The sequence below is a fragment of the Microsporum canis genome, genomic scaffold (genome assembly GCF_000151145.1).
Source record: "Microsporum canis CBS 113480 supercont1.1 genomic scaffold, whole genome shotgun sequence".
Classification (NCBI taxonomy): Eukaryota; Fungi; Ascomycota; class Eurotiomycetes; order Onygenales; family Arthrodermataceae; genus Microsporum; species Microsporum canis.
The window spans coordinates 111,408-124,774 of NW_003299169.1; the positions used below are offsets into that span (position 1 = coordinate 111,408).

Genomic DNA, 13,367 nt, shown 5'->3' on the forward strand with positions numbered 1-13,367 from the left:
CGGGAAGATTGAGGCCGTGGGCCCAGCACAACCAGGGGGCCTCAGCGGCCGGAGAGCGCGTCAAAGAGTACATAAAACATAGACCCTTGATATATTGGCTGTTATCCAGAGTATATATCTTCCAAACCGCATAGCAAATGGCAGGGCAATCTCGGTTCCAGGGGGTGGGAAGAGATCGCGGACTTGGCTGACTAGCTCGTTCTTTCGTCGCAGCCACGGCTTTGTATAGTTATATACATAACTATATATATATATATATCGCGGACTAGCTGCTGCTATGAACCCTTCCCTTGCTTATACCGCTTTTTTTTGTTGCTGTTGGCTGTGATATTGACCCTGGTTTCCTTGTTGTCATATAGCCGAGCTAGTTACTTATGAAAATGGCGCCTGAGGACGAGAATCAGCAAATAGAAATAGACGAGGTTCGTTTTGATCTTAACTCAGGTGTTTCTTCTATATGACTATACGTACAATAAGCAGATCGTGGACTGGAACTGTGGCCGTGGTGACTGATAGAATATCGCTGTGTATAGGTCACAGATATGGACGATGAGGCCTATGGAGGCAACGATGAGTACGTCTCACCCGTTCCACGGTAGTATGTATATCATATTGACAGTCCGTAGGTCGACGCTCTCTACCTCACTGTCTTCCAGCATCCTCGCCTATCGTATGGAGAACGGCAGAAGATACCATGCGTACAAAGCAGGCAGTGAGTTTTTTATGTCCATCCCAGCAAGCATCTATAGGGTGACTGACACAAAAATTAGGTTATCCATTTCCAAACGATGAAGTGTGTTTTCGATGCAGCTCTCGCATCTTGACACAATGGCTAACTATCGTTTGTACTGGTAGATAGAGAATGACCGACTAGGTGACCTATTTTATGACCCCCCTTCCTGTCTGGCTTGCTGCTAATAAGATTAAATAATAGATATGCAACATGCAGTCTTTCTTCGGTCGTTAGATGGCAGGCTGTGTCTATGTCCAGTTAAAAGTAATATCCAGAATGTGCTTGATGTTGGTATGTTACCGGTCAACAGCCTCACATGAATATATATAGGCATATATATTGATTGATACCTGATGTCTAGGTACTGGTACTGGCCTGTGGGCACTTGATTTTGGTATGTTGAACGTGGCATCACCCTGTTTTGAGCATCAATGCTGAAACCAGAGACGAATTCATAGCCGATGAACATCCCTCAGCACAGGTCTGTTCTGTCCCTTTACACGGCGAATAGCTCTTTGGAATCTGGCAAAAAAGCTCATCTCTCCAATAGATTATCGGTACTGACTTGTCACCAATCCAACCGAGCCTGTGTGTATTCTCGCTTTTCTCCTGGCGCTGTATAAGTACTAGCTAAACTAACCGTCGTCACAGCGTCCCTCCGAACCTGAGCTTCTTGATCGATGATGCTGAGGCGGAATGGCAATATCATCAGAAATTTGACTTGATTCACGGTCGAATGCTGACAGGCTCCCTGAAAGACTGGGACCGCTTCTACATCCAATGCTACGAGTGAGAACACTGTCCAAGCCGATAACAACATAGATATATACCATGCTAATGGCTAAAAAAATGCAGAAACCTTGAACCAGGCGGCTATGTTGAAATGCAAGATATCTGTCTCCCCCTGAGGTCTGACGACGGCACTTTGACGCCAGACCATCCACTCGACAGATGGTCTAGGACATGTGTAGAGGCATGCGCGAAGCTTGAGCGGCCCCTGGATGTCGCGAAAAGCCATAAGAAGCGCATGGAAGAGGCTGGGTTCGTCGATGTCGTTGAAGTACTACACAAGTGGCCTCTGAACTCGTGGGCAAAGGACCCCAAGCTGAAGGAGATCGGGAACTGGACGATGACGAACATGCTCGAGGGTCTCCAGGCGTGGAGCATAGGGCCGTTCACACGGGGGCTGGGCTGGTCCTTGGAACAGGTCGAGGCATTCCTGGTAGATGTTCGGAGGGACGTGAAGGATAGGAAATTGCACGTTTACTGGCCTATGTGAGTAGACAACCCAACTTTTCTAATCTTTCCTTAACCATAGGGTATAGCTGACGGTTCGATATAGGTACTTTGTATATGGACGCAAGCCGGAAACTAGCAAGAAATGACCCCTGTACGGAGTAATGAAACCGACCTTTTTTTTAACATAATTGTTACGAGCGGCCCCCTCCCTTTCTTTGTTTTCTACATACGCGAGACATGGAGTTATTATCAATTTTGCTTGACCATAGAAAATAGCTAAACATCTTAAGATATCACCTAGCCAGGAAAATCGGCTCATGTGAATCAATACTATTAATATTAATATCTATCCTCTGGCCGTAGATTGATAAAGTAGTGAGTGATAGATTGAGAATGCAAAACATGATACATAAGCACATCAGCTTAGAACCAATTCCTAGTCCTCGCCCTATCCTAAGGGCTCTAATGCTATTAATACAAAAGGTCATAAACAGGAAGAAAGCGAATTGGCGACTCATATCAAAGCAGAAACAAGGAGGCAAATGGAAGGGTTAATAAAAAATATCACAGAGAAGAAAGTCTGTAGAATGGGGACAAAATTAACAAAGGGAAGAGAAGAAGCGACAAGGAACGTAGGGCTTGGAGGTTATTGTATGTAGTATATAGATAAGAGCATTTTTCCGGCCAGCAAGAAAACTCCGTGAAAATGATTAAGTGTGTGCGTGTGATAAGGAGGTGATAAAAATGCAGACAAGAGAAGAAGAAGAAGAAGAGAAGGGCAGGGGTAATATGTAGCGGTCACCAGCTATTGTGCTCATGCTTTGTAGACAATATCACTTTGCGATGCCCAACTTCTGTCGCCTAGCAATATCGCCTTCTGCCAACCAGCGGCTGGCCTTGACCATCTGGACGATATTGATAAACTGTTTTCCAGCCATGATAGGTGCAGAGATACCTGTGAGGACCCATGGCCAGAAGCTGTCCATCTTGTTTGCACGAGCCATCTCGAGGGCTCCGGCGCTCCACGGGTTGGCGAAGAGGGTGGTCGGTTGCGCCATAGGGACAGAGCTCGGCTGAAGGAGAGAAGGAGATAGAGTCGGCGAAGAGAAGGAGAGCAGGTAGAGGCCGATGAAGAACATTTCGTTCATGGCACAGAAGGTGAAGAGCACAGCCTGGGCCCTTTGATTAGCTTGATTTTCGGGCTAACGGCGACATGCGGAGGAGATGGAAGGCCCTACCTTGTTGTTATAGTACTGATATAAGATCCAGCTTCTGCTAGAATCGATCTTCTTATGGCTCTGGTTCGACCCGCCCATGGTGAGCGTGGCGTACATGTGCATGTAGTGGCTTGTAAGATCAAGACTGATCAGGCCCTGGAACAAGATAGCCCATCGAGGCCAGGCAGAGCTGAGAAATACCAGCAGACAAGCGGTTGTGCACCGGTCAGTTACCATGTCGAGCACCGCGCCAAAGGTAGTGGATTGGTTATAGACACGGGCTGCATAGCCGTCAAGGCCGTCCAGGAGGCACGAGACGCTGTACAGGATGGAGCATGTTCGAGGGTGCAGAGGCATGTAGTAGAGAGATGCGGTTGCAAGGACGATGCGGACGTATCCTATACAGCACAGTTAGCATCATTCATCGCCCTCTATCGCTGGTGTAAGTCTCCCCGTCCGCCGCATACCGATGATATTGGGCCAGAACAAAAAGATGTTCTCTCTTTGCTCCTCGTCCCGCGACGGCGTCCGTTTGCGCCTGGCACCGCGCTTCTCTGTACTTCCATTCGCCTTCTCGGCGACCTTGTTCGAGTTTCCGTTCGGGTTCGAGTCTGAATGCTCGTCCTCGACCTTGGCCTGCTGGGCAGCCTTCTGCCTTCTCGTGCGAGCGGACATGGTTTGGTCGCGTGTGTGTGTGAGAGAGTGAGAGAAGCCGGAGGAGCAGCGTTCAGTTCTTCGACGGGTTTCAAGCACAGTCTCTCGTTGTTCGCAGGATGATTGCCCGGTAAAAAGGCTGAGCCGAGAAGCAAATCGTTTGCTTGGATGTGTTGGTTAGTTGTGTTGTTTTTATGTCATTATTTTTTTTTTCGCTGTAGTTACGGAATGATCGGAGAGAAGCAACTTGGCAGGCTTGCAAAGTACCAACGATAGAGAAGATGATTATAAATAGAGCAAGAAGACGACCACAACGAGGGATATTTGGCTTGTATGCTGATGATGATGCTGTTTATTTGTGGGAGCAAACTGGTTGGTTGAAAAGGCCCCCGCGAGAGAAGAAGTTGACAGCGATGATAACAGAAGAAGCAAATTGAATATTACGGTGTAAAGGAAAAGGAGAGAAGATGATTTAACATGAACTATTTACCTGATGAGCTTCTTAGCAAGGGGGGCAAATATTAAATAAAGAGGCGAGGGTCAAGGCCGAGCAACATGCTATTGAAAAGATCATTATATACATAGAAAGGAAAAAAGGGGGAAAGGAATGCGGATATCTAGATGCTATGAAAATATGGCTATGCAGTAATGTATGTGTATCGTGGTATAGACAGCGGTATAGACAGTGATATAAACAAAATATATGCAAGGACGTGAGGAGGAGGGAAGAGAAGAACTCACCTCCTGCGCTTCCTAGGGTCGGCAGCGTCTTTACTCCTCCATTCCCTTGCTTCCTTGGTGGCCATGCTGCCCAGGCCGCCCTCCTGTCTCCTCTCCCATCCTCCCAGCCTTACCACCAGACAGGTTGCGTTATCTCCGTCTGCAGAGACCTCGGTAGCAAAGGCTACGACGTCTCGCGCGCCCTGGTCTGGTGTCTTGGCTTCTTTGATAATGTCAACAACCTCCTGGTCGCTGAGAGTTCCGCTCACCCCGTCACTCATAAGGACAAGGAACGAATACTCACCCGGAGCCATGTCTATACGGCGTAGTTCAGGCTCGGCGGAGACACCGATGCGTTTGCTAGTGATATCGCCAAAGGCACGGGTGTTGGCAAGTCCGCTCATGCGTTCCTCACCAAAGGAGTCTGTCACAAAGGTGGCGGCGTAGCGCTGTAGGCGCGCACTTTCAACAGGCGACGATGGATGGTGGTCCGTCGTCAGCGGGATCGGGTGGCCCGTCGCAGTCGAGCAGAGGAGGATACGGGTATCCCCTATGTGCGAGACGAGGAGTGACGATGGAGCAGACGGGTTCCAAAAGGGAGTCGGGGTAGGGGTCGAGATCATGGCGATGCTACCTGTGCTGCCACCCTTGAACCTGTGGTGGGATCTCCCGCCGGGCATTTCGCGGTACCTGTTCGGTTGGTGGAGGATGTCGTACTCGTTAAGCGGCTTTTCTGGGCTCGCTGGGACTGAGCAGGCTTCCCCCTTGGAAACCTGGGCTGACACAAAGTCCAGGTCAGCTCGGAGGAAGGCGTATTCGACGACTTCTTCGATCGAGACGCCAGACTTGACGCTGACACGAACATCTTCGCCGCCTGCATCTGCATCTGCATCTGCATCGTTTACTGTAGTGCTATGCTCGTCTCCCGCGCATGTCGGTTCAGCACCAGAGTATGAAAAGTGAAGCGGTTGAAATCGTCGAAAGTATCCGCCTACCAGGTCCCGCCAATCCGCAACTAGCTTCTTTTCCATCTCTCCGATGTGTTCTCGGTTTGCCTTTTGTAGAATCGGGAGGTCGCCTTGCACCGCATGACTCCTTTGCTTTTCATCTGTAGAAACAGGGGAAATGCCATATTTGACCTCTCCAACGCGCTCTCGATGGCGTATCGCCCGGTTGGTCAACCACTGGCTCTCTACGCACTTTGACAGAGCAGACTCCATTCCAAACTCCATCGCCGTCTCCTGGATGTATCCGTGTAGCTTGTCCCGTAGGAACTGGCTACATTCCGCTCCGCCATGGCCGTCAAATATACCAAAATAAAACACTTGTGGATCACCAGTAGCACTGTCGGCTACTTTATTCCCTTCCGAGGCAGCCGTAGGCTGACCAACAGTAATAGAAAGAGGGGCCCGCCGTGCAAAGGCTGGTAGATCGATGACTCCAGCCTGGTACGTATCTTCGTTTGTGGGACGTGTGCCACGCGCAAACGAGACACCGAAGTGGTGTTTCGCACTACGCAAAGGGATGCGAACGACGGTTGTCTCTCGACCTATAGCTGGGCCAGTTGAAGGTGAGATTGTAGCCGGTGATGCATCTCGTTTCGGTGGTCCGGTCCCGGTGCTAGTTCCAGCTACAGTTGAAGAGGAAGCGTGCGGAACAGATGCTGAACGTGGGAGATGATGTTGAGGACCGACTGAGGCACGGGAGTCTGGGTGCAACGAGGATGTGGGCAGGTGCGTAACGAAGTAGTCATGGAAATGGCGGCGAGGGGTACGTGAAGTTGACGCTCCTGCGGTGGGATGTGATGGATGAGCGGTGTCTGCAGTGGTTGCGGTTGCATAACGGCGGAGGAAGAGAGAGATGAAGGCTGGTAGGAGGAGTTAGTATATGAACTGGGTAAAAAAACGAGGAAGAGAAGAATATTGCATTACCGTAGCTATCGGCAAGGGTCCAGCCCTGGATGCGCACCCGCTTGATGGGAACTGCGCTCATTGAAATGTTCGATGGTTGGCCGTTTGATAATGAGAAGGTGGTGGTATCAAAGGTTGATTTTTTTTCCTTTCCAATGTAGTCAAAGATATGGGAGGGCGGCACTCTGTCCCAATCGTCCGCCGGAAAAAGAAGGCTGGGATGGCGGATCCTTGCAACGACGAGACAAGGAGAAGAAATGCAGACAACAGGAGGCTGCTCCGTCCTGCACTTTACACTTCACCACGCGTGCGCTGGCCGATGACGCAGGGTCAAGCGAGTGGAAGGAGAAGAAGCATACTGGACATCTATCTAATCCTCTCTCTCTCTCCCTCCCTTGTTTGTCCTCGATTTGAAAGGTAAGTATAAATGGGCTTCAAGCACAAGGACAAGGGCCCAACAATTCCCACACTGTTATGTCACAATGTGACAATGTTGAGTTCGAGTTTGCCGGAGTTATTTTAATCCTTGCATGAACTTGTGTCCAGCAGATCAATGCGCCGCCCCCTGGGTCGATCTGATAACGTTGATCTGAGCTAGCACGGCGAACCAGTCTCTGCAGCACAAGGCGTATCTCTCTATCAATCGGCGAGTCCTGCTCCTGTGAATATTTCGAGGTTGATTGAGCAGTATTCCGCTGCTAGCCTTCACCTTGTTGGCTCTCACGAGTCACTGTTGCATCACGGTGGATCTTACTCGTATCAGAAGACAAGACGGCCGAGAACAGAGCCTTTTACAATCTTCAATAACTGCAAGCCACTATTGTATACTGAATTGACTATACTCCGTATTGTGGCGGGATCAGTATATAAGTGTGCATTAGAGCACTCGAGTATATGGTTTCTAGATAATTCCAGCCATGATTAGGATAAAGGAGATATAAAAGTAGGAATGGAAGCAGCAGGACGGAACCTCCTGTATTATTCCCATACTACGGAGTATATATTGAAGGAGTATAATAATACCAGCCAATCCATGCGTTCTCTAGTGGAGTCTTAGATAATGACGACATAAAAAGGCCGATTCTTATGGATGATTATATATCCACAATGCGTCGAGACACCTAAAGCCACACCGCGGCTAGAAGAATTGCAGAAGACGAAGACGAAGACGAAGAAGTTGAAGTTGATGAAGTCGAAAAGTCGAAGTTTTTGTTTCTTTCCCTTTTCGTCTTGCTTAGGTAATATGACTAAGCAGAACATATTAGGACTAGTGTATGCTGCAATAACCAGTACACATGGTATTGGTAATTACAATTATTACAAAGTTATACCAATGAAAGTTCTCAAATACATAAAATAGATAACTGTTCCGAAAAAGGAAATTTCAACTTCAGCTTATTTATTCTTCGTCTAAACGTGAATTTTTTGCGTGAAAAGCGGGCTACGAAGTAAAGACACCGATATTTATAAAGTGACCGCATAGAAAAGATCGCTAGAGAGCCTATCTAAGAAGAATATGCCTCATGCGATCTCGAACTGTGTGCAGGGAAGCCCGGCATGAGTGTGGCAGCATGGCCTCTTGAACAACCAGTAACAAAAGAAAAATCAGAGTGTGAGAGGGAGAGACAGAGTGTTGAACTTGAAATGGTCGCTTGCGCGTTTCCAAGGCACTGCAAAAAGGATACCAGAAGGGAAAGAGAGCAAATAACAACAAGTCCTCTCTTTGAAAGATTAAGATTGCAGGCGGCAAGTCGTGGTGAACAATATCCATTCTCCTACGCACGGCGCATCATCTCGGGGCCCAAAATAACATCTCCAAGATGCAAAACTTGAAGTGGTGACTGAGGTTGAAGGGTCACGTTTCTGAAGAACGGGACCGGCGTAATGGCAAGCTTTATGGTGTACTGTCTCTTGGCTTGCTGCATTCCCCAGTCCTCGTCTATTCCGGCATTGTGGTCCGTCATGTACGTCGGGTCAAAGACATGGTGGCTCATCGGATGGAGGAATTTGAACTCGTACGGGCCAGAGTGCATGTTCAAGGCGAGCTCGTGTGCCTCGACCATGAGGTCTGCGAGATCGCACCACGCAGCTTGATCACGGGAGAAGATCAGTGGAGACAGCAGCTGGAAAAGATGCTGAGTATGTTCGTGAGTACGCTTGTTGAAGAAGTTGTCGAACAGTGGACGGTTGCGGAGAACGAGGATGTGCTGCCCGATTCCCTGGATCATGGCGTTTTTCACCGTAAAAGGGGTGGCTTCTACTTGTCAGCATGTTGACCAGCAATTATTCATCGAGGGATGGTTCTTTAGCTTACCTGAGTTGAGATGAGTAGCCATCTGTTTGATCTCAGAGTCAACGGCGGGATCAAAACCGTTTACAACACTCGTCTTCAGGACCGTCTTCGTGATAAACCAGTTGATTGCCTTGGAAACCATCAAGAACCGGGTCGATACGTCACTCAGCAAGTCGGTGGATTTGTCGCACGCAAGGCTAAGAAATGCACGCAGGTCCTGTCCCGTTGCATTCTCGTTGTACATGAAAGTCGTGTTGGTATACTTCGTTGCGAAACATTTCGATGCCGTCCACAGCCCGATCAGACGGCTCGCGAAGTCACCTCCGTCAAATTGCGGGTCTCGGGTATGGATGATCTGTTGGGGCTGCCTACCAATCATCGAAACAAAGGAGGCGATTTGTTCATCGGGTGAAGATGGCGTGCCTCCAGATCCGCTAGCAGTGCCAGTGCCAGTGCCAGCAGCAGAGTTGAGGTTTGAACTTGACAAGCTAAAGTGAGCTTGATTTGCTCCATCGATCTTGTTGCCGCCTACTTTGGAAACAGCAGCAGCTTGCAAGTTAAATCGTGGCGGTGGCTGGCCAAAGACGTTCTGGTATCGAGTAGATGGCGACATATCATGATGCTCCTGCATCGACATTCTCCGCAATGCTGACCCGCTTCCATTGCCGGATGCTGGGTCTGCGTACCCCTCAGTATCGGAGTTCACACGGACGAGAGCCATAGAAGAAGCCTTGGGATCCTCGATGCCATGACGCTGGAGCATCTCCTCCAGCTCTCTGATACGAGCCTGCAGTCCTTCAATCATGTCGTGGTCGTGACGCTCCTGAGCCCGTGCAGTGTCGAGTCGGTTCTGGATACACTCGCGCTGAAGCTCAGAATGCTCAAGCTGTTCTTTCAAGTATTCTATCTCAAGCTCTAACGCGTCTTCGTCCTGAGCCCGAACCTGAGACTGAGACTGAGGCTGTGGCTGTGGCTGTGGGATAGAGACTGAGCCGCGTGATGGCAGAGGCACAAAGCCTGGCTGATATTGCCCGCCGCTGGGGCCAGCCATAGGAGCTCCACGATAGCCAGACATGGCTTGGTCTTTCACTGCCAATATAAATAAGTCAGATACCACTTGCGTCAACCAGTGAATGGATACACAGAGAATTATCGTGATAAAAGGCGAATCTTGGAGTCACAATAGTGTATCAAACGCAGCATTAAAAAGGAGAGAACAATTCTTACGTTTGCACAATATCTATTAGGAAATAAATACCAGTTAAGCAGGTAAGCCAAAGACAGAAGGGAGTTGCCAGCTCTTTGGCAATATAAAGATGTTATTTCTAAGAACGTAGAAGAAGAAAACAGATATAAATAAGATATCAGAACACACAAAATTGGCGCTAGTGAAAGGACTTTGCAAGTAAGAGATCAAAAGTACGCTAAACAGTCACTATAGGACAGTGAGAATATATTAGGGCATGGGACTTCACTTCACTTGACAGTAATATGGAAAGAGTTAGGAGTTGTCCATCTTCAGTGTATGTATTTGTATATATATTAGATAGCGCTACAATCCTCTGTCTTTAGCATGGTATTAACCTAACTACATAGACTATAATATCAAAGTTGAGACACAAACATGGGAAACCATCTTTATCACCAAGGAACGGATACTATAGAGATTAAGAGGTATCAACACCAAAGTAGGTATCTAGCCTATTACCAGATGTTATAGATATGAAGGCTTCAGTAAGGGAATAGCAAGGATAAATTGTATGTTTAGTTAAAGCTATAAACTAATATCAAACAGCTATACAAATTGTGGCTATAAGGAGTGAAACAAAACTAGATGATACTAGCTATGCTCAAAGGTGATGGTGGTAGTAGTGGCGTAGAGAGAATATCGAAGGGGTATCGGCATTATCGGAGAATGCTTCTCTTTTATTTTTACTCTGAGACCCTAATATGAGCCCTGAGTAACGGCAACGTACTCCTAAGAGGTCAGGGGAACGATGAGGTAGTAGTAACAAGAGCACGCGGGAAAAAGTAGTCCAAAGGTTGCGTAGATGATACCTACCGTCTGCAACTGAAGTCGCGCCAAAGATGTCTGTCAGTTGAAGTGAGCAATCTTATATAGCCTTGGTTCGGGAGAAAAGACTGCTGTAAACTGCGTCGACAACGGGCTGGGCGCTGATCTGTCGGCCGCCGAAGAATCGGCCGTTCAGGCCTTTGATGGCATTTTCACCGCCCTGAACACGGTCGAATTTAAGATAGATGTCGCCTTGGGTGTTGGGATCTAACGAAATGTGAACAACATGACCATACTTTTCCTCGCATTCAGCGCGGACGTCATCCTCGAGCTCTTTGACCCAGGATTCTCCTTCCTCTCTGGTGGGTGTTAGTATATATGTACGTGATGTAGCAAAATGAGGGTGAGAGTGAGAGCAGAAGAAAAAAAGGAGAGGTAGCTTACTGCGCTGGATCGAACATGTTCCGCAAAAGGACACAGCGACTTGCCATGTTGACAGTGACGGGGAGAGGTTTAGCTTCTGTGCGAGCTTTGGGAGCTTTACGTTTCTCGTCAGGGGCGGGTTCAGCGGCGGGTTCATCTGTTCTCGCGAGTTTCCTCATCAATGCGTCTCTGCTATAATTGTTAAAGTTCACACCGGCGACGTCTGTGTCATCTAAAGCGCTCGCTCCGCCAGCGCCCTTGTCATTATCACGGCCACCGGCACGGTCGAAGTTACCGCCAGAGCTACCGCCTGAGTTGGCTCCACGGCCACCATGGTGGGAATACGATGAACCTTGGTTATGGCCCTGCTGTTGAAGTCGTTGCATCAGCTGAGCCGGGTCATGGCTAAATTTGTCATTTCCTAGGCCGACACGAATGGGACGACCAGCGAGGTCGAAGCCGTTCATCTTCTCGAGAGCCTCACGGGCTTGGTTGGGGTCACGGAATCTTATGAGAAATGTCAGTTATCCGGTACGAAAAGGGAGGGAGAGGGTTTACATACTGCACGAAGCCGTATCCTTTGCTGCGTCCAGCTTCTTCTCTTTGCAATTGGACAAAGTCAAGTTCGCCAAACGGCTCGAAGACATTCTGCAGATCGCTCTCAGTGATACTGAAATGAATATTACCGACATACAACCTGTGGAAGGGAATAGCCTGGTGATTGCTGTTGGCGTGAGAATCAGGGTTACGGGCCTGGCGGTTCTTCTCGGCTTCTGTTAACTGGGCGATAATGGGGATTCCTAGAAGTTTTTGTCCAGTAAGCTGGATGGCAAGTGGGACGGATTCTTCGTTCTTGAACTCGACATAACCAACACTAAGGATAATTAGTTGTCTGCAATAAGAGACAAAAAAAAAAAAGGTCGAGGACCTGCTTACCCTTTGGATCTCCCGCTAACCCTGTCCTTCACGATCTGGGCCTCCTTTACCGGGCCGATCTTCTCGAAGAAAGCGATGAGCTCCTTTGTTCTTAGGCGAGCAGCAAGCTGCTGTACAAATACGGTACGTCTGTCGCGTTCATCTTCAGTCAGTTGAGGTTCAGGAGTCTTGCTGGGGCGACGACTATTGCTGGGCGAGCGTCGACGGCCGTCCCTATCACGCCTGGAGCGGCGCTTGTCATCATCCCGATCATCTCCATCCCGACGAGGCCTGCCAGTGGGCCTATAGTATCTATCGTCGAGCGGGGATCGGGAGCGGGATCGAGTCCGGCCACCGCCTCTGTAGAAGTCTCCACCGCCGCCAGAAGAGCGGTAGGCGTCATCGCCCCGGTCCCGGTCACGGCGGGAGCGTTTCCTCTCGCTGTCGCGGCTTCTGCTTCTCTTTCGGCTTCTATGGCTCCCGTTAGCACTTGCGCGATCGCTTTTTGGGCTCTTCATCTCTTCGTCTCCATCGACATCCCTCTCGCGGCGTCGGTCTCGGCTTCGATCACGGCGTCTACGATCCCTGTCCCTGTCACGGTCCCGGGAGCCGTCCCGCTCACGGCGTCCATCACGGTCCGTTTTCTTTTCGATATCATGGTCTTTCTGGTCTGAAGTGCCAGATGGTTTGGTGGCGTTAGGCCCAGGATCGGCTGTTGAATCAAGCAACGCCTCGACGTCGATGCCAGACATGTCGATAGAAATGGGATAGAAACAAAAAAAGAACGGCAGATGGAAGTGAACAAGGAGAGAGAGACGCGTATATGAACAGGAGTAAAATATCACTTTGTTTCTTCCGTTAGAGCGAGAGAGACCGGAGAATAAAAAGGGAAGAAGCGCGAGTCGGTCGAACCCTTTTTTTTTTTTTGGTGCTTGAGACTTTGTCACAGAACCTCCAGTGCCGTTCACCACCAGCGGCTTAACTTGTTTTATATCCCACCGCAGGCTCGCAAATATACATCCAGTCGCATCAGCGTTTGCTGTCGTTGGACTCGTTGATGAAGGAAGAAGAAATACTTCGACGTCGTTCGATGCTTTTTTTTTCGTCGGGCAGAAAAATAGCATATCATGTGATGTCACGTGGCTGTTAGTTTTATATAAGCAGTATCGTAACTGCCATTGGCTAAAATTATATCTAATAAGAGCCAATCACAACACTGCTTCAAGAAATATTACGTAAGGGTTTCAGG

The 13,367-nt window shown here is 48.8% G+C and overlaps 5 protein-coding genes across 5 annotated transcripts; 1 reads left to right on the forward strand and 4 right to left on the reverse strand.

Annotated features, from left to right (window-relative positions):
* Positions 1 to 380: 380 nt before the first annotated feature.
* On the forward strand, positions 381 to 2,118 carry MCYG_00049 (conserved hypothetical protein; the record flags this gene model as incomplete). The annotated part of the gene is made up of 11 exons (XM_002849899.1): positions 381 to 422; positions 534 to 574; positions 627 to 712; positions 771 to 793; positions 856 to 874; positions 935 to 1,024; positions 1,192 to 1,214; positions 1,284 to 1,321; positions 1,385 to 1,522; positions 1,589 to 2,008; positions 2,076 to 2,118. The coding sequence occupies 11 exons, from the start codon at positions 381 to 383 to the stop codon at positions 2,116 to 2,118; spliced, it is 963 nt and encodes a 320-aa protein (XP_002849945.1).
* A 687-nt stretch (positions 2,119 to 2,805) lies between these two features.
* MCYG_00050 (CDP-diacylglycerol-inositol 3-phosphatidyltransferase PIS) lies at positions 2,806 to 3,864 on the reverse strand (the record flags this gene model as incomplete). Its single annotated transcript, XM_002849900.1, has 3 exons — positions 2,806 to 3,144; positions 3,211 to 3,587; positions 3,657 to 3,864. 3 exons carry the CDS (start codon positions 3,862 to 3,864, stop codon positions 2,806 to 2,808), a joined length of 924 nt encoding a protein of 307 aa, XP_002849946.1.
* Positions 3,865 to 4,580: 716 nt separating this feature from the next.
* On the reverse strand, positions 4,581 to 6,555 carry MCYG_00051 (protein phosphatase 2c; the record flags this gene model as incomplete). The annotated part of the gene is made up of 2 exons (XM_002849901.1): positions 4,581 to 6,430; positions 6,495 to 6,555. The coding sequence occupies 2 exons, from the start codon at positions 6,553 to 6,555 to the stop codon at positions 4,581 to 4,583; spliced, it is 1,911 nt and encodes a 636-aa protein (XP_002849947.1).
* Positions 6,556 to 8,248: 1,693 nt separating this feature from the next.
* On the reverse strand, positions 8,249 to 9,841 carry MCYG_00052 (conserved hypothetical protein; the record flags this gene model as incomplete). The annotated part of the gene is made up of 2 exons (XM_002849902.1): positions 8,249 to 8,727; positions 8,788 to 9,841. 2 exons carry the CDS (start codon positions 9,839 to 9,841, stop codon positions 8,249 to 8,251), a joined length of 1,533 nt encoding a protein of 510 aa, XP_002849948.1.
* A 1,039-nt stretch (positions 9,842 to 10,880) lies between these two features.
* MCYG_00053 (RNA splicing factor Pad-1) lies at positions 10,881 to 12,870 on the reverse strand (the record flags this gene model as incomplete). Its single annotated transcript, XM_002849903.1, has 4 exons — positions 10,881 to 11,139; positions 11,225 to 11,710; positions 11,766 to 12,077; positions 12,140 to 12,870. The coding sequence occupies 4 exons, from the start codon at positions 12,868 to 12,870 to the stop codon at positions 10,881 to 10,883; spliced, it is 1,788 nt and encodes a 595-aa protein (XP_002849949.1).
* Positions 12,871 to 13,367: the final 497 nt, after the last annotated feature.